The sequence below is a fragment of the Salvia hispanica genome, chromosome 2 (genome assembly GCF_023119035.1).
Source record: "Salvia hispanica cultivar TCC Black 2014 chromosome 2, UniMelb_Shisp_WGS_1.0, whole genome shotgun sequence".
Taxonomy (NCBI): Eukaryota; Viridiplantae; Streptophyta; class Magnoliopsida; order Lamiales; family Lamiaceae; genus Salvia; species Salvia hispanica.
The window spans coordinates 26,112,983-26,133,652 of NC_062966.1; the positions used below are offsets into that span (position 1 = coordinate 26,112,983).

The 20,670-nt window shown below is 32.6% G+C and overlaps 1 protein-coding gene and 1 long non-coding RNA gene across 2 annotated transcripts; both read left to right on the forward strand.

Annotated features, from left to right (window-relative positions):
- Positions 1–3,996: 3,996 nt before the first annotated feature.
- LOC125205497 (metal transporter Nramp5-like) lies at positions 3,997–10,563 on the forward strand. The gene is made up of 13 exons (XM_048104471.1): positions 3,997–4,261; positions 4,386–4,464; positions 5,339–5,379; positions 6,214–6,292; positions 6,397–6,501; positions 6,744–6,853; positions 7,670–7,851; positions 8,197–8,266; positions 8,575–8,748; positions 9,194–9,298; positions 9,648–9,779; positions 9,878–9,973; positions 10,061–10,563. The coding sequence occupies exons 1-13, from the start codon at positions 4,133–4,135 to the stop codon at positions 10,379–10,381; spliced, it is 1,623 nt and encodes a 540-aa protein (XP_047960428.1). The 5' UTR covers positions 3,997–4,132; the 3' UTR covers positions 10,382–10,563.
- A 2,540-nt stretch (positions 10,564–13,103) lies between these two features.
- LOC125205500 lies at positions 13,104–14,750 on the forward strand. Its single transcript, XR_007173762.1, has 2 exons — positions 13,104–14,417; positions 14,498–14,750. It is a non-coding gene; the product is annotated as an uncharacterized LOC125205500 (long non-coding RNA).
- The last annotated feature ends 5,920 nt before the right edge of the window (positions 14,751–20,670 follow it).

A 20,670-nucleotide genomic window follows, 5' to 3' on the forward strand; every position in this document is an offset into this window, starting at 1 on the left:
ACAATTTCATCAAATATTTAGAGAAAATATGGAATCTATATAGAATTTTAATACTCACGAATACTACCATGTGCCATGTAATAAATAAAATCAATAGAACTTAGGATATGATTGAAGCGGTGAAGCTGCAATAAATTTGCCATTCTGAATATGTCGTTCTGCCTTAAAAAATGATAAATAAAAATGATTGGATGAAGCATGAATAAATTTGTCATTCTGCCTCAAAGGATAATGTAAAAATGATTGAACGGTCAAGGCTCAATAAATTATATTTTGAATTAAGGGTTAGGATTTAGGATAAGTATGAGCATTTGAGGAGCAATTTTACCCGTGTATTATTACGATAGCAATCGAAATCCATATAAATAAGGACTGCAAAAATGATATTGAAAATATCCATTTATCTTTTTTTAACAAAACTCACTACTCAACTCATTATTGATAAGAGAGGAATAAACAATGTTTCATGATTGCAATTATCAATAAAATTAGTAATAACGATGATGTTTAAACATGGACTTTAACTCAACCACCCAATAAATTGGCGACAAAACTGGAGCATCTGATGTCAAGAATATTATTAATATAAATATAACTAAGTGGAGTAGATAATATTGATTACTACAATTTGGATGTTGGGTCATACCTTACTGGTTGGCCTGACCCTCCGATAATCACAAACGCTTATAGCCTTCGTTATCGTTCCACAACACAATACAACAAAAAATATCGGGCAATAACACTTTTAATATTATTAAGGAGGCTAATAAACTAACTTTTCATAAAATATTCTTATAGTCAGTGTCCTAATTAAAATTAGAAGACAAAGATAATATCATCCTGAAAAAGTAAGAGATTAAAATAATTTGCCATCAATTTAGGGACTCTGTATTTTCTCTCCTGATTAATAAAATTTCAAACGCTAATATTTGCGTCTTGATTTTTGTGTTTCCAAAAATAAATTTTTTGTAGTGATGGTTGGCCATTGATTAAGGGCCAGTGCGCGTGAGGCTTTCGAGGCGTGGGTCTAGGATCCACTCTCAACCAATCGCGACGCGCCCCTCATGTTAGGTGGGCACGTGCGCGCGATGACACATGTGAGGTGATGCATCTGCTGCTATAGCATGCATCTGTTGACTAGTACTTTATTTTGAGTGAAGTACAAAATAGGTATTTAGACAAAATTAGTGATATCTTTTTTAGTAGGGGGAAGGGGAATAGTGAAGTTATAGCCAAGAAAAGAAGTACTCCCTCCGTCCCACTTAAAATGAAACATTTGAAAATCGGCACGGGATTTTATGTAGTGTTGTTTTGTGAGTTGATGAGGAGAGAGTAAAGTAAGAGAGATGAAAAAGTAGAGATAGAGTTGTTTCCATTTTAGGAAACATTTCATTTTTAATTGGACAAATAAAAAAGGAAAATGTTTCATTTTTAATGGGACAGAGAGAGTATTAAAGTAATGATAAAAATTAAAAACCTTAGAATTAAATTACATTGAAGATGGAATATCTAGATGGTATGAAGGTACATTGAAGCCTACATTTTAGAATTGAATGACATAGTAGCCTTTTAAAAAAGAAGAAGTGAATGACATAGTTTTGTACAGTGTCAAACGTTTTGTGGATATTTTCAAGATTATTAATTAAGTTGACCTTTAACGATGGTTTTACTATAATTGAAGCCGAGTTTGGGATATTCAGAAACCTATATAATTTGATATATGACCTGTATTTATTTGAAATTGTTGGGGAGTTCAAGTTTTGAATCTGTAGCATATACTCCTTAATTTGCAATTTTAATTATTGTTATACATTAAATCCATAATTTTTGTCCACACAAATGAATAATTTGTGTTTAGTTTTATACTTTTAAATTATTGTTAGTTGTGATATGTTTAATTTTAATTATCACCCATTAATTTCATTTTTATTGGTATAATATTTATATATAAGGAAATATAATTTTACCTAAAATTTAATATTATATAATACCATTAATATAGTTTATTAGTCCATATTTACTAAATATTACTCCAAACTTACTAATAATTCAAGTTTGATTTTATGTATTAACTAATAATACTATTATATATTTATCCAAATTAACTAAATATTCATGTTTAGTTTTATATATTGTCTATAATATTATTTCACCACATAAATATTTTTGAGATAATATTAATTTTATCTATTTATATATGTAAAATATGTACCTTTTTGGCTACACTAATTAAAAATTTATATATTTAATAATTATTTAAATTTTACCATTCACTTATTTTAAATACTCTTAATATTTAATTTACTTAAAATGTTTAATATATGTTTTTGTTATATATTACTATTAATTACTATAATTTATTATTCACTAAATTTAATATATTTTGTAAGAGTATATTTTATTTTATATTTATAAGATAAAACGGTTTGACCAGTAATTGAATTGATCGGACCAGTTAAACCGTGAACTAGTAGCCTCACCGTTTCACCGGCCGATCTGATTTTTAAAACATTGGATTCAAGAATTCTGTTTAATATTGTCACGTTCACGTATGTTTGTCGTTCACTAAATATATTATTTAATACTATTAGATTGAAAATGGTAGCGCTATTAGTATCTAATGATTGCAATTGAGCCCGATTGTATACGATTTCTAGAGTTCGAATAAATAAACCAAACGTTATAAAAAATAGTCAGTTCACATTAAATAAATTACTAATAGACATATATACTTCCACTTCAAATATGATAGGAGACAAATAAAAAAGTTTAAAATTTTATATGTCGCTGCAGAAATTAATAAATTAATATACTGAAAATATCAAAGTGGTGACAACTAATTGTCAAATGGCTCCAATTCAGCAGTAATTCATGCCGCTTTGAAGGACAACATTTTAATTGAATATTTTATTTCAATAAGGTTATATGAATCTGATTCGTTTATTAGTTCATAATTAAAAAGAACGCTTCAGTTATACGAATCTTGTGAAGATTGACTGTGTTAGACTGTTAGTATTTAATATGAGACGCAATTATTATTTATATTTTTTTATATTTATTTGGTACTCCTACTATCAATAATCAAAATCGACAAAACTGGTCATTTAACTAGAAATCGGTGGATCCAAATCCAATGCATAGTATTTTTAAATTAGTATGATTTTGTTTACATATTTATGTTATAAAGATAGTTGTGAATGTGAGGAATTTTATATTTCACTTAAAAAATACTCCCTTTGTCCATGAGGCATTGCTTTTTAGCACGAGTTTTGTTTGTTAAATTGAGAGAATAATTAAGTAAGATTAATGAAAAAATAGAGAAGAAAAAGTAAATGAGAGATTGCCAAAAAAGAAAATGACTCGAGAACTGAGGGAATACTACTTAAATTCTCTTCGTCCCAATGAAGATGAACCGCTTTTCTTTTTGTGTTTATCCTAACAAAATAATTCATTACAAAAGATAGAAAATATTTATCCCTATTTTATTCTCTCTTTACTTAATATACCAGTAATAGAATAAAAATTGAATAAAATTAAAACTTCATGATTTAATATTTCATTTTTAAATTTTATGAGATTGATCAAAAGTTAACCGAACTTCTTATTTCAAATAGCTAATGGAGTAGTATTTATTAAACAATAAAATATGAAACAAATAGTAGTACTAGTGTTAGTTTTAATTTTTAATTTTATTAGTGTTTAAACAATAGATACACTACCAAACGAGTCCCGAGTGAATAAAGAAAAGACAACACACAACCTCCCATCCCTTTGTTAATAAGCTACGGCAACTTTCATGACTACTCACTTCGATTTTTACCACAATCTTAAATTTTGCTTAAGAAGCTTGACCCCTCACTAGAGTAAATCCAAGAGCCTTTGTCCAATTAATCAGGATTACAATAATAGTAATTTAATTAATTAGCAACGTCTCCTTTTTGTGACGAATATTATTTTGGTGGATATATAGCTTCCATAAAAACAAAGGTAGCTATTATGAGTGGAATTAAATGAGAGGTTCTTCTTGGGACAGGCAATATACAAGATTCCTCCAATATAAATAAAAGGGTTTATTACACATATTTTCACTATAGAAAAAACACACAGTCACACACACATTTATTGCTACAATATGGCAAGCTTGCAGCAGCAGCAGGGCAGTGGCGGTGGGAACACCAACCGTGTTGTCGCGGTGGTGCAGACGCCGCCCGCCGCCGCCGGAGGAAACAAAGAATTTGATCAGGAAGACCAATTTCAACAGGTATACATATTCATATCTATTTCAATATATGTGTATCAATTATGGTTTTTATTCAAGAATTTTATAGTATATGTTTTTTTCATCAAAAAGGGAAAAAGAATTTATTGGATTATTGAAAATTTAGGAACCTGGGTGGAAAAATTTCTTGAAGCATGTTGGACCTGGTTTCTTGGTCTCATTGGCTTACCTTGATCCGGGAAATTGTAAGCTCTCTTGGTCTCATTCTCTCTCTCGTTCGCGATATAATGTCTCAGAGTTCTTTATTTCAGTATGCCAACGATAAAAAATCTCATTTACTTTTTTCTTTAGTACATTATTAAGTTTATCATAGTCTGGTGATCTTGAAAGCCACACAGTATTAAGTTTATCATAGTCAGGATATCTTGTAGCTTTCAGAAATGACTAATTATAGCATAATTTTGACATTTTTCCATTACAACATGAAAAATCGCCGAAGAAACTCTTTAATGCAATTAAAGATGCTAATTTGTGCTTTTAAACATACCACCAATGCTTTAGAAAACATCTTTATTGTTGGTCCCCAACTAAAATTAGAGGACACAAATGGAAACATCCTAAAAACAAAAGAAGATTAAGTTAATTTGTCATTAATTTAAAGATGCTTTGTTGTTATTTTTTATAACTTTCCAATGCAAGTAATTGCGCCTCAATTTTTGCGTTAGTATGTATTTTAGTTTTTTTAGTGTTCTTACTTGTCACATGGTTCTATGAGTAGGGAAAACTACGTGTACAAAACGTTTTGGTTAAGTAAACGGCTTCATTTAATACACTTAATCAATCACATCTTTAATTTTTACAAATGCACACACTATATTAATACATTCAAAAATATAGCATGTTGAATTTTTTTCTATGAGAAAATTGAAAAAAAAAGTCATATAATTAGTCATTATTTAATGGTACGACACTGACAAGGGCAATTTACCGAACTTTTTCACAATTTCTTTTGCATATTTTAAAACTCGCACTATATCAAAATGAGACAATATATCGTGTACCAAAGAAGTACTAATACATATTTGTGGCACTAATGCTGATTAATTATCTTAATTGCAGTGGAAACTGATTTGCAGGCGGGAGCAAACCACGGCTATGAAGTAATTAACTAATCCATACACACTTATGTTGATTTCTTATAATCTCATTTAATTTCATGTAAATTGCAAACGCACTTCTAATTAATCACATAAATGTGACAATTTTAGTACTAACTACTTAGCATATTTTAATTTTTTTCAAACGAATTTCATAACTTTCGGCTGCTAGAATATTCGGAAATTTTGAATTTGCGGTTCTTCTATGACCCCAAAGAATTATTCTTTATACGGAATTTTTAATTCTTCTGAAATGATTCCATGAATATTAAAAACCAATCCTTTTTCACGAATATTCAGAAAATGGTCACAAAATCAATCACCAATACCAGCCCATTTTTTTGGCTTTTCATATAGAAAGTGAAAAATAAATGGACCCTATTCGTGAGCTTTTTTGAGATTTCGGCCACGAGCAATGGCATGTAAATGCGCTTCTTGTGCAAGTAGTGACGTTGTGAGCAGTTGAGTATGTTGTGCTTGCATACTGCAGTGTAGAAGTGCACGTCACTTATTGCCCAATTAGAATCGACCATGCAGTAATAATTTAAGAAAATCATTTTTTTTAGATTTCTTTTAGTTGAATTTCATAATTTTAATGAAATGAGAAAGATAAGTGAATAGTGTAAATGTTGCTTGAAGATTGAATTTCTTAGAACTCATGGTGTTCGATTTGATATTTGTTGTCCTATGATGAATTTTTGCAAAATGATTGCACACACTAGTACTAAAATAAAGTCTATTTATTGCCCTATAATGAATTTTGGCAAAATGATTATACATTAATAGAAATTAAACCACTTTTACACGTTATATTTAATTATATTTGCATATTCACAGCTGTTGTGGGTGATACTTATCGGATTGGTGTTTGCCCTTATAATTCAATCACTTGCAGCAAATTTAGGAGTCAGCACCGGTATGTGTACATTTAATGTTTTAACATTATATGACTAATTAATTTTTAATAAATAAAACAACTAGATATAAAATCGATTAAATTAATTATTCATGTAAATGTAGGCAAACATTTGGCGGAGCATTGCAAAGCTGAGTATCCAATATTCGTCAAATTATGCTTGTGGATTCTAGCTGAGCTTGCCGTCATCGCTGCCGACATCCCAGAAGGTATCTATCTATTAGCAATGACAGATTCAAATCATAATTTTTTATAATCAAATAAAATAATTAAAAATCAAATATAAAATCCAAATATGTTTCAGTAAATTTTTGATTTAACGTCTTCTTTAAAGAAAAATTATGTAATATAGACCACTGATTAAGTATTATTGTACACATCACAACTAAGTTTGATAGTTCATAAATATTTTTTAAGTGCAAAATTGTTTGTACTAATTGTTTTTTGACAGTGATTGGGACGGCATTTGCACTGAACATATTATTCAAGATACCAGTTTGGGTTGGGGTTCTCTGCACCGGGTGCAGTACTCTACTCTTGCTCGGTCTACAAAAATATGGTGTAAGTCTTCAATTTATATTTAAAAATTAAGTTTATCTTCTACTAAACATAAATTAATTAATTCACTCTTTGCTTAAATATCTAGACTTCAAGTCTTCAACCACTCCATTATAAATTTATTTCGAGTTTTTTTAAATTTACCATAGTCAACAACTAATCAACAAGATGAGTAGATGACAATGGAGATGATGGTAGCATTTTCTTTATAAAATGGATCGGATAATTAGTTGGTAACACTATATGATCCCTATATATTCATCTCAAATTATTCTCATAATTTTAGGATAAATATACTAGAATCACGCAGAGTTAACAACTAATTACCCCACAAAAATTATAAATTTATTTTTGAGATCCATCTTTACCTAAATGAAATAATGTTTTTTGTCCTCATTTTTAACAGCTATGCTTTGATCGAATCTACATATTAATTTTATTGCTCACAACAACTGCATATCGAATATACACAGCCTGTTTATCTTCTTTTTTAGCAACTTGTTATATTTGTTTTATTTAGGAAATGGAATAAAAGATTGCAAGTGCATTTAAATAATTCTGTAAAATTGGTGTAGTAAGATATAAAATCAAGAATATTATTCCTCGTATTTAAAATCCTTCTATACTAAACCTGGAAAAAAACCTTTGATGCCCCTCGAATATACCTAAAGAAAAATAAATTACCATCATCTAACATATAGGTGCTACAAAAACATAAAAATGTGCAAGTTAAGTACTTTTTTAATTATTTGTTAGTAATAAATATACTATTTCCTAAGTAATAGTACTAATATTTTACTATTTGCTAAATAAAAACAGGTTAGGAAGCTGGAATTATTAATAGCAATATTAGTATTCATAATGGCAGCATGTTTCTTTGGAGAATTAAGCTATGTGAAACCTCCGGCTAAAGAAGTGATGAAGGGAATGTTTGTGCCTAAGTTAAAAGGCCAAGGCGCCACCGGTGACGCCATCGCGTTGCTCGGTGCACTCGTTATGCCGTATGTTCCTTTCTATATTTATATCTGATTTTCTAACGATCTTATACTTGTTGAGGCGGCCTCAACAATTTTGAAAAATTTCTTAGGATGTTTTATCCATTTTATGCTAAAAGTACTTTTTTCAAAAATATTAGTATTATTTAATTAGTTAAATTTATAATTAGGAATTTATTCCTCTTTCATACTGTATTATATAAATACGAAGAAATATTACAAGAAATATTTAGAGGTTTGTTAAATTTTTATAAATTTAATTTAATTTTAGTTTTTGGTATCAAGAGAAAGTTGTTGATTTTCACTTTACTAAGTCTCGTAATTGATAAATTATTTCATTTTTTGTTGCAGGCATAATCTTTTTCTTCATTCTGCTCTAGTGCTATCGAGAAAGATACCTAATTCTGTTCGTGGCATTAATGTAAGTAAATATGTGTTGGATATTTTGCAATATGTCGAAACCATTTGTTCAAAATGAAATCACATGTTTAATTATATTTTCTGAAAATTATTAACTAAAATGAGTCAATGAATTAATTGGGCATGAGAGTAATTACTTTTGGTTAGGCAGGCTATTGAGCTAGTGCCAATATTCAACTTGGCTGCTTGATTGTATAGTGTTAGACTTTGGGTATTAAATTTATCGATAAACATGTCTATGGAATATCATTTTTATGTTAGTAAATCTATTAATTTTGTATTTCTAATTAAATATTTTTATTATTTCAGGATGCTTGTCGATACTTCTTGATTGAAAGTGGATTTGCACTTTTTGTAGCGTTTTTGATAAATGTGGCCGTTATTTCCGTGTCTGGTACTGTTTGCTTAGCAGATGATCTCTCAAGTGAAAATGAAGAAAGTTGTAGCGACTTAACACTAAATTCAGCATCCTTCCTCCTCAAGGTAAACCTATTCAATTATCGATGTTTTAAAAAATAGGGTAAATTGCTGAAAAAAATTCATGCAATTTGGTTTAATTGTGACCCGTCATGCAACTTAACAATTCAGCAAGTTTGAGACGAAATACTCTGGGGATACTAAATCTGATATGACAATTTGAAAATCAAATGTGGACACATCACTGATGACTTAAAGAATATCATCTATTTATAAAAAAAAACAATGTCCTCTATTTATAAAAAAATCGACATCGTGAAAAACATTAATAATATACTACATGTATGCAATCAGATATTTTTGCCCATGGTTATTTTAGATTATTTTTAAAATTGCAAAACAAATTAGAATTTAACCAAATTTCACAATTTTCCAATTGCAATTTGCCTTTTAAAAAGTACACATATAGATATGAGCAATCTCTAATTTCCTAATTATATTTCGTTTCCAGAATGTTTTGGGGAAATCAAGCTCTACTGTTTATGCCATTGCATTGTTGGCCTCGGGCCAGAGCTCCACTATCACAGGCACCTATGCAGGACAATACATCATGCAGGTACAATATATATCTCCATCTAGCAATGAAAGTAGGGATGGACTAAGGTGGGGTCCATGGGGTCAGCTGGATCCACCGTCGACCCACGAGTACCATAACATTCTACTATTAAATTTGGTCTATCGAGTTGTTGGTCTATCGACCCTATGACCAACAACTCCGGCCCTACAAGTTCCATTTTTAGAATACATTATTATGGAAGATCGAATTTAATGGAGCGTTCCAGACCTCACGGGTCGGCGGAGGTTGAATCCGCTAACCCACCTGGATCCACCATTCAAATAACAAAGTACAAGATGAATAATATGCTAATTCATTTGAAACATTAAATTGCCTACTTTTTTTATAGGGATTCTTGGAACTCAAGATGAGAAAATGGACAAGGAATTTGATGACAAGGTGCATTGCCATAACACCTAGTTTAGTAGTGTCTATAATTGGAGGATCTTCCGGAGCCGGTCGACTCATCATTATTGCATCGGTTTGTACATACATCCTTACACAAATCATCTAAAACTAACCAAGTAACAAATTAAAATGAAACAGTACACTTATGAAATTGAATTTTAATAATTTCAGATGATACTATCTTTCGAGCTTCCTTTTGCTCTCATCCCACTTCTCAAATTCAGCACAAGCTCCACCAAAATGGGAACTCACAAGAACTCTATCTACGTAAGTGAAGTAATCAATAATTAATCTAGCTAGCTCGATAAATTTAGGCCGTTAGATCATGCCTAATAAGGGTGCGTGTTTGTGCAGATTATCGTGTTTTCGTGGATCCTTGGCCTCGGGATCATAGGCATCAACATCTACTACTTGAGCACTGCATTTGTAGGGTGGCTTATCGACAATGACTTGCCTAAAGTGGGGAATGTGTTCATTGGAATACTAGTGTTTCCTCTTATGGCAATCTATGTTATTTCGGTTATCTATCTCATGTTTCGAAAGGACAGGGTTGTGACATTCATTGACCCCACCAAGTCTGATCCGACTGCCATGGAAAACGGGCATCAAGGAGGAGTTGAGATGCAAAACGCTCCGTATAGAGAGGATCTAGCCGATATCCCGTTACCTAACTAGAATTCTAATTCGTCTTTCTCTTTCTCATTTTCCTTTGATGAGAGAAATGTACAAGTGCCACTCTACAAATATGTTGAGAAGAATAGAATAGTTGTAGATTAAGTTCTTTGTTTTGCCTTCTTGGACTCCTTTCATGTGTAAAATGAAGTTTTATATAATAAGAAAGGCAAAGCCTTTTTTTATTTATTTATGCAACATAAGAAACTTTGTTTGCACTTGCTTTTTGTGGAATCATATATTTTCTAGCATTTGTTTGATGTTTGCTATCCTTTTTATCATATGTTTTTCTTTGGGTTGGAGAGTTAAATTTGTCTGAGGACTTGTGGTTCATAGTCACAGCCTTAAAGTAATACTCTATCCTTTCCATAATAGTGAGTCATTTTACGATTTTGGTACGTTCCATAGTAGTGGGGTCACTTCCCTTTATAATAAAAGTTAACACATTTCTTCTCACTTACTTTAACCTCTCTTACTTTATTCTCTCTTCATCTCTCTCTCTTTTTCATTTCTTACTTTATTCTTATTTTACTTAAATCACTTCTCTTAGAGTGAACTACAAAAATGGTCCTTGGACTATAAGTTTATCTCGCTCATAGTCTCTGGACTTTAAAAACATCACCAGTAGTCCCAGTACTATTGGTTAATTTTGAAATTGGTCCTTTTGGCTATTTTCCTCCCTAAAATGCCCTTTTGGGCAGCTGGATAATTTTATATTTTCACATTTTTAACCTTTTCAATATGATATTATTTCAATAATGTTCAAAATCTAATAGTATTATTTCAAAATTATCTCCTTCTTCCCTTTTTTCATCGTTCACATTGTTTCTTTATTTCAATATTAGATTTAATTTTATAAAATAATATTTAATCTTTTTTATTTTTAAATAGCAATATTATTTTTAATTAAAAATAATTAATTTATGTATTCTATTATAAAAGAGTTTTGTGTTAGCTGGCTGCATAGTTTTATTTCTATAGTTTTATAAGATTTTTAAAAATAAAATATGAAATTATGGAGTTTTAATTTGTCATAAGTGTCTCATTTGTGTAAAAAACGTCGTTCAGTGATGTTCAAATCGACGTATATAATAAGTATCTTTTTCCCTTTGTTTTCCTTTCTTTTATTTTGATAAAAACATCATTAATTAAAGACGTTAGTTTAGTATAGATAGTTGATAATATTTGCCTTTTGTTTTCCTTTCCTTTATAATTTGTTATTTTAACTTAAAATTTGATTGAATATTGTGATTTAAGAGCTATTAATATTATTAGCACTAAAGGTAAAAATTGACATCAATACTATAAATATTGTTACTTTTCGATTTGGTCTTTTTTTCTAATCATAAATAAATATGATCAGTAGTTAAGAAATACGAATAAGTTAAACAACAATAACTTTCATTACTAAGTTGTGTAAAATATTCTAAGGGCTAGAAAAAATCAAGTGTTATTTTTCGAAAGTACTATCAAATAATTGAAAGGTTGAAAAGAAAGTTATACGTCAAAGTTATAAGAAAGGTTGACAATCAAAGTTATACAATCAAAGTTATACATTCAATTTTATTCAAAGGTTGAACAAAGTAATAGAGAGGGAAAAAGTAAAGAGAGTAATGCTTTCATATTTAGAAACGTGTCATTTAGAGTAAGACATCCCAAAAAGAAAATGTGTCACTTAGAATGCGACGGAGGGAGTATATTTTTAGTTTCTCCGGTGAAATGGGCCGGAGTTTGTGGGCCAATAATTTCAAACTAAATGTTACTAGTACTAGTATTAATTTTCAACTAAAAATAACTTTATATATTCAAATAATATGTAATAATATTGTCACGACCACAACTCCCTATTGCTAGTGAGCCCGAGTCACTAAATTCTTTCCTTTCATAAAGATTTTGATTGTGCAATCACATAACTTAAATACCATATCTGAACTTTGTATGAACCGGGAATGTGGCCACATTCCACGACGGTCACTGGACCGGCCAACTCCTATGTTAGCTCACGGTCTCCTTATGTGTACACTAGTCCAAATAGGGTTTGCGGCCCTACTGGGACCCGAATTCGATTTAACTAAATTGGCATAGCCAAGCAGATAGGTAATTATAAAACAAAACATGGCATGACAAACATACTTGAGTAAATAAAATAATGCACACCTCAAAAGCTAAATCCCTTTCCGTAAATTTCTTTAACTTGACCTTAGATAACGTGCGAAGACGTCCCTATAGAAAATAAAATAATACTTAATTAGACTTTAAGAAGTCAAGAAAATTAAACGTGAATGCATCCTAAGTGCATGCTCATTTTATTCTTTTTCGCATTTTTTTCTAGAAAAATTCTAGAATCCTTGAACATTAATTAAATCAATAGATTTAATTTATTGTGGAGGTTTAAGGAATTATTCGTTTAACTTTGGGAGGATTATTTTCCATGTATCTTGTTCGGACACTAACATAGATCTAAAATTTAATTTATCATCTCGGGATTTAATTAGCACATTCACTCATGGTTGGTCGTTTAAGAGTCCAAGATTTAATTTAGCAATCCACAGGCCCAACCATTTTTTTTAACAATTCCAGCCTATTCCTCCTTTTAATTAATAAAACAACCTGATTCTTAAATTAAATTCCTTAGCCCAAGATTTAATCTACAATCTTAGCTCACACTTTTATTTAGTGAAGCCCAAACAATTAAAAGAAAAATGCCCAAACATATACTCTTCACCTCCATCGGTTCCTCTCATTTTCCAACTCACACAAAAACCCCCAAATTGAAAAAAAACCCTAGCACTCGCTGGCCCTCTCTCTTCCATCTCGGCTACATCGTCGCTATCGCGACACCCAATCGCTGGCGCTCTGTCGCCGGTGTCGCAGCATCCTCATCGCACTCCGTCGCCATCTCCGAGTGCTTCTCGGTGTCAACGCTGCTCACACGCCGGCACATAGCACCGTCGCCGACAGCTCTCCTCCGGGTCTTGACCTGCACGAGTTGCGCAACGGCCAGAGCCGCTGCCGTCATCTCAGGAGCTTGAGCTTGCCATCGTAGCTCAGGCAGGCTCGGCCCCTTTCGACCTCAAGCCTCGGCTACCAACCGCCTACCAATCGGCCTTAAAGCTAAGTCCCATAATTCTCATTATCTAGTCCATTTGTTGATTCTCTCTTTGTGCAGTAGCTTGTGAGATTTAAAAATTCTCGTATGTTGTTTATTGTGGAGGATCTCGGTTGGGTATTCATAATTGTACATGATTTAGGAATTTAGGAAGTTGAGTTGGTATAGCTACTGAGCTTGGGTAAAAATGGGTAAAAAGGCAGTAGCCTGTTGTTTTCTCTTGTTGTATTATGTGATAAAGCTCCAAGCTTTCTCATCCTAAGCATGAAGTCAAGGAAAGGCAGAGAGTGTGCTAGTGCTTTACTGTTTTCTTCCATTATTCCTATCATGCTGTTAAGATCTGGAATGGTGGTGTTCTAAACATGTTTATACTTGGTTTCCTACTATTTTACTTGAGATTTAGCATGCTATTTGAGGTTTCTAAGTTTTGGTGCTTCTATGTGATGAAAAAAAAGTTATTTGGAAGGAGGAAAGGAGTGTATTACCTCTTGAAGCAGTTGCTGTCTTTGATTTATGCTCCTAGCACTTAAGCTCTCTTACTCTAAATCTTGCTATGTTGCTGGAAATTTCTTATGGTGTGTAGGAGAGTTCATAGGTGGAGTGGAAGGGATCTTTATATGAGAACTTTGGGAGTACTTTGTTGAATTAAATGGACTGTCTCCCTTTTTTTTATGCCCAACATATCTCTTGTTTTTTATCCTCATTGCAGCCTTCTACTTGAAACATTTTGGTGTTACTTGGAGTACTAGGTGTTTGACTAATTAATTCATCTTGTTCTCACATGCCCTCTTAGTACTTTAGTTCATAACTTTCTTTGTTTGCAAGCTGCAGGAGCTCGTAGGGGAAGACAAGGCTGTTGGGTGGGATCTGCTGTAGGCAGCTTGAGTTACTCCTTTGGGCAAATTTTTGGTCTCCTAAGAATAAAGGAGGGTAGGTCTTTTCCTCACAAGCAAGTGCCCTTTTATCTCTTGTTCTCTAGATAATTAAAGTTTTCCTTGTCTCATTTGCAGGTGGATAGATCTGGGCTACCGTGCTGTTTATGGGTTTGGCCCGCTCCCCTCGGCCCGACGGACTGCTCGAAGACGGGCCGCTGCTTTCGGCCCCAGAGAGAGGCCTGAAGTGCAATCAAGATTTCTCCTTTCTCTTTGTTTTCTTTATTTAAAGCCTTTGTTCCATGTATTATTTTTTTTGAAGTTAGTTGTTCGTTTGTTGTATATGAAATGTTATTCGAATTTCTTTATACTTGGGAAAAAACTTCTTGTCTTTCCTCTTTCATTTACATATTGTTGACGTCGCTGTGTTCACTAAATTCTTACTTTAGCTTTTATTTCTTTGCGGACCAACAACTATAAGCATCAACGGGAAATAACGAGCTCTATTTAGAACACGAATCCAGAGAGCAAATAATTTGCTAGTTCAACATTTAAAATAAGGGAAAAGGTAATAAGAGAATGGGTTATTACAAATATACTCTCATCTGTCCCACTTTAGGACGGATACGATAACACTCATCTTATTAACTCATCCAGGTCGATGATGCCTTGAGTGAGGGAAAAAGTAAAGAGAGTGATGTTTCCATATTTAGAATAGTGTCATATAGATTAAGACATCCCAAAAAGAAAATGTGCCACTTAGAATGGGACGGAGGGAGTATGTTTTTAGTTTCTCCGGTAAAATGGGCTGGAGTTTGTGGGCCAATTATTTTGAAACTAAATGTTACTAGTACTAGTATAAATTTTCAACTAAAAATAACTTTATATATTCAGATAATATGTAATAATATACTCCCATCCGTCCCACTTAAGGACGGATACGATAGCACCCATCTTATTAACTCATCCAAGTCGATGATGTCTTGACTCCACATTTGTGTACTTTAATACTTTCTCGAATCACTTGTCATATTAAATAATATGTCCGTCAAAGTATGATATTGTTTCCTTTTTATTGCTTTGACTGCTACTCCATTTAACAGATTTCCATGAGATTTTTCCTTGCCATGGAGTGCTCTAAGACCACGAACAATGGGGCCAAAAATAGCTTTAAAGTCAACCTTAATTGTGTTCCACCAAATGCTAGAATCATTTGAATCACAGTAATAATTAACTGCATCACTCTTCTTCCCTTTCTTTGCATCACCCTTATCCAATTCTCCAACAATTTCATGTTGAGCCAAACATTCAAACTCAAATCAATTGTTTTTGTTATGATAACCGAATTCTTTTTGTCAAAGTTTATGACCTCTAGGATATTTTCAAAGTCTCTAAAACACCGTTGTCTCATATACCAATCATAGTCATTTTGAAAGCAGGTGTAAGACATAAAATCGTTAACATTTCTATTGTCTAATGACATGGTGGTCGAGATTTTCATGTAGAACTTTCCGAAATCATTATCATCATACTCTATAAGACACATCTAAATTCAAGACTGGTTGTTTTATAACAAAGTGATGATCTTGCTCCTTAATCTTCGTTGGGGTCTGATCGAGAAAGGAAACCAAAACTTCTTTTAGAATAAAATTTACCTAACTCAGTAAAAATTGGAAACACAGATGTCTTAATTATGTTAGTCATTCATGCACTTTTGTTTGGGTTTGAATAATTATTCGGTTGGATAGTCATACAATGATACAAACTCCTAATATTTTAAACAACAAAATCACCTCACTTCTCAGCATATTGTTCGGTGGAGCCGGCAAGGCTCCACCCCAAGCCTAGCCACCAACTAATTAAACCACATAACATGCTCAATGTCATGACTACCAATTGGGTTATGATGGGAAAACAACAAAAATGTGCCCATATAAACAATTACTCCCTCCGTCCGCGAATAGGAGTCCCGGTTGGCCATTTTCATCCGTCCGTCATTAGGAGTCCCGGTTAGACATTTTATCTCGGGAGTATAAAAAATGACCCACATGTTCCCTTAATTTAGAGCTGCAATTAGTTTTAAATTAAAAAAAACCTTTGATTGCAATTTCTCACTCTAATGTTAGATTTCATTATTTCAAAGAATAAACATATAATAATATAAATGGGTCTCACATTCCACTATCACACACTTTAATTATTACACTCAAACTTTTCTTAAAACCCACACCCAACTCAACCGGGACTCCTATTCGCGGACGGAGGAAGTATATATTAATGGTATTTATATAGTAGTTATGTGTTTATATCATATTTTTGTATAATTGAATATATAATTATATATTGGTCTACCATGGAGTTGAATGTTATTCAACTATAAAAGTAACGCACGTGGAAAACTTTCAAAAATGGGTGCCATACAAAGATCTACGTGTATAAATATTTCTTTTAGGGAAAATTGCCTAAAAAGTCACAAACTTTGGGGAAAGTTTGGTTTTTCTCACAAATTATAAAAGTTGTGCCTAAAGTCATGAACTTTATCGGATCGTGCAAATTTCCCAAACTACCGACTTGACGACATATTTCCATTAAAAACTTATCCCATATGGCATGCCGGAGGCGTGAGTTGGCAAAATTTTTGACCGGCACAAAACGACGTTGTTTTATGCTTTTTTTATTGAATCTTCTTTACACGTCGTCGATTTCATCCCTAAACCGTTTGTCGATGATTTCACTCTTGTCGATTACGTTTTCCATCGATTGAATTGGGATTGCGCTTTCGAAATCAGCCAAAAAGAGGTTATATTACTTGAGTTTATGGTTAAACCAGAAATTTGGTCAAGTCTTGCCTTCGGCATGCCACGTGGAATAAGTTTTTAACGGAAATATGCCGCTAGGTCGGGTAGTTTGGGAAATTTGCACGATCCGATAAAGTTCGTGACTTTAGACGCAACTTTCATAGTGTGTGGGAAAAACCAAACTTTCCCCAAAGTTTGTGACTTTTTAGGCAATTTATCCTTTCTTTTATTAATTTGTTACTGAAATACAGTAATAGGTTAGAAAGTGCATGATTCTTATAGGTTTAAGTTTGAGAAATACCTTTCTGGCAATGCGTATAAACAATTTAGTATTTTTCTATCTTGTGCGGACGATGTTTTTGTGATGAATCTGGAAAGAACAAATGACCTTAGTAAGTCATGGCCGATGTAGAATTTAAGCAACATATTCCATCCGTCCCGCTTAAGATGACACGTTTTCATTTTTAGTTTGTCCCAACTAAGATGACACATTTCCTTTTTTGGTAACTTTCTCTCTCCAATTAATACACCAAACCACTTTTTTCCACTCCTATTAAAATATTCATCTATTTTTCTCTCTCTATTTTAATACTTACACCCACCCTTTCTCTCTCCAATTAAACACTTTAACCAATAACTCCTAAAATCCCGTGCCGGCCAAGAATTGTGTCATCTTAGCCGGGACGGAGGGAGTATAATTTTAAAAAATCCAATTTGGTTCATCCTTAAAACGATGTTAGATAAGTTTGGTTATAACTAATCTGAATCGGTGCTAAATTTTAAATATGAACCAGATTAGAATTTTTTAAAATCATATGTTGCATAATTTCTACATCAGCAATAACATAGTAAGGTCATTTTTAAAAGTATACATATAGATATGGGCAACCTCTAATTTTTGAATTATATTCCTTTTCCAAAATGTTTTTGGGAAATCAAGTTCTACTGTGTATGCCATTGCATTGTTGGCCTCGGGGAAGAGCTCCACTATCACAGGCACCTACGCAGGACAATACATCATGCGGGTACAATGCATATCTCTATCTATACAATCAATAACGGACCTAGAAAATGAAACTCATGGAATTTAACATAGTAAAAAAAGATTGTTGTTAGCACAGAAGGAAAAGGCAGTGCAACATTGGCCTTCTCTAGCAATGAAAGTAGGACGAACTAAGGTGGGGTCCACGGGGTCGGTCGGCCCCACCATCGACTTACGAGTACCATAACATTCTTGTAGCAATATCTGCTCCCCCGGAACCAACTGCGCTAAGCCCCTGCGGGCAGTACCATAACATTCTACTATTAAATTTGGTGTTTCAAACTATGTCTGAAAGAATACATCATTATGGAAGATCGAATTTAATAGTGTCTGTACCTCATGGGTCGATAGAGGTCGAGTCCACTATCCCCACCTAAATCCACCACTAAATATAACAAAGAACAAAGATGATTAATACTATGTAAATTCTACAATATTTGAAACGCTAAATTGCCTATTTTTTTAATAGGGATTCTTGGAACTCAAGATGAGAAAATGGACAAGGAATTTGATGACAAAGTGTATTGCCATAACACCTAGTTTGGTAGTGTCTATAATTGGAGGATCTTACGGTGCCGGTCGACTCATCATTATTGCATCGGTTTGTACATACATCCTAGAACAAATCATCTAATACTAACCTAAATAACAAATTAAAATGAAATATTTTGCAATTATGGAAATAAATTTTAATAATTTCAGGTGATGCTATCTTTCGAGCTTCCTTATGCTCTGATCCCACTTCTCAAATTCAGAACAAGCTCCACCAAAATGGGACCTCAAAAGAACTCTATCTATGCAAGTGAACTAATTAATCTAGCTAGTTCGATAAATCTAGGCCGTTAGATCATGTCCTAATAAGTGTGCATGTTTGTGCAGATTATCGTGTTTTCGTGGATGCTAAGCCTCGGGATCATAGGCATCAACATCTACTACTTGAGCACTACTTTTGTAGGGTGGCTTATCAACAATGACTTGCCTAAAGTGGGAAATGTGTTCATTGGAATCCTAGTGTTTCCTCTTATGGCAATCTATGTTATTTCGGTTATCTATCTCATGTTTCGAAAGGACATAGTTGTGACATTCATTGACCCCACCAAGTCCGATCCGATTGCCATGGATAACGGGTATCAAGGAGGAGTCGAGATGCAAAATGCTCCGTATAGAGAGGATCCTGCCGATATCCCGTTGCCTAACTAGAATTCTAATTCGTCTTTCTCTTTCACATTTTCCTTTGACGAGAGAAATGTACAATTGCCCCTCTACAAATATGTTGAGAAAAATAGAATAATTGTAGATTAAGTTCTTTGTTTTGCCTTTTTGGACTCCTTTCATGTGTAATATGAAGTTTTATAGTAATAAGAAAGGCAAAGCCTTTTTGGTTTATTCGACATAAGTAACTTTGTTTGCACTTACTCTTTGTGGAATTAGTATTTTCAGGGGATGTTAATGTAGCCCGTAATTCGTGGACTGGCCCGAATAGCCCGCCAAATTTATAGGGTTAGAGCCGGAAATTTCTAGCCCGAAAAAATCAAAACCCGATTAGCCCGCAACCCGTTAGGGCCAGACCTAAAAACCCGATGGGCTGGCCCGAAAATCCGATAAAATTTCTATTATTCTATTGTTTTACTCCTAATTCGACACTTCATTAATTAATTTTAACTAAAGAAATAACTTCCAATTTTAAAATTAAATATACAAATTATATATTGAATTTTTATTAATAACTGATAAATAAATTAAAAACTTCAAATTTACTAAAAAATATTTAAATTTATAAAACATGCATTACAATTCCACGAAATATCTCAAATATTAGTATTTGATCATGTTTATGATTGAGTTTAAGCATATACCTCAAATATATCACAATTAAATGTTTTACATTGTGTGAATATTAGTAATTTTAATCATTATTTATTGGATTGATCGCGTGTTAATATTATCGGTAGCAATCCGATTAACCCGCTAGGCTAGCCCGAAACCCAAGCTTTTAGGGTTAGGGTTGAACTTTTATAACCCGAAAGAAATCACAACCTGATTGACCCACAACCCGAGTACGGTTAACCTGAAATCCGGCGGATCGACCCGATTAACATCCCTAGTATTTTTCTCGCAGTTGTTGATGTTATACATGTGTTTTTCTTGATTTGAGTTGGGGAAATTTTGTCCGAGGACTTTTGCTTATATCCACTCTCAAACTGATATATTTAAAAAAATAAAAACACAATTATCTCTAATTTATCTTCATTTTATTTGACAAGCTAAATAAGACTACTTAAAATTATTAATAAAAAATAAATGTTTTATTTTAATTTTTAGTGAGATAAAAAAATGTTATCATATCAATAAGAGTATACACTTTAGGATTTCCATATTTTTAACTAACATTTTTTCACGGCAAAACTGAAAGAACAAAATTTTGAAGCATCACAAAATATTACCTTACCAATATTTGTTAAAAAAAAATT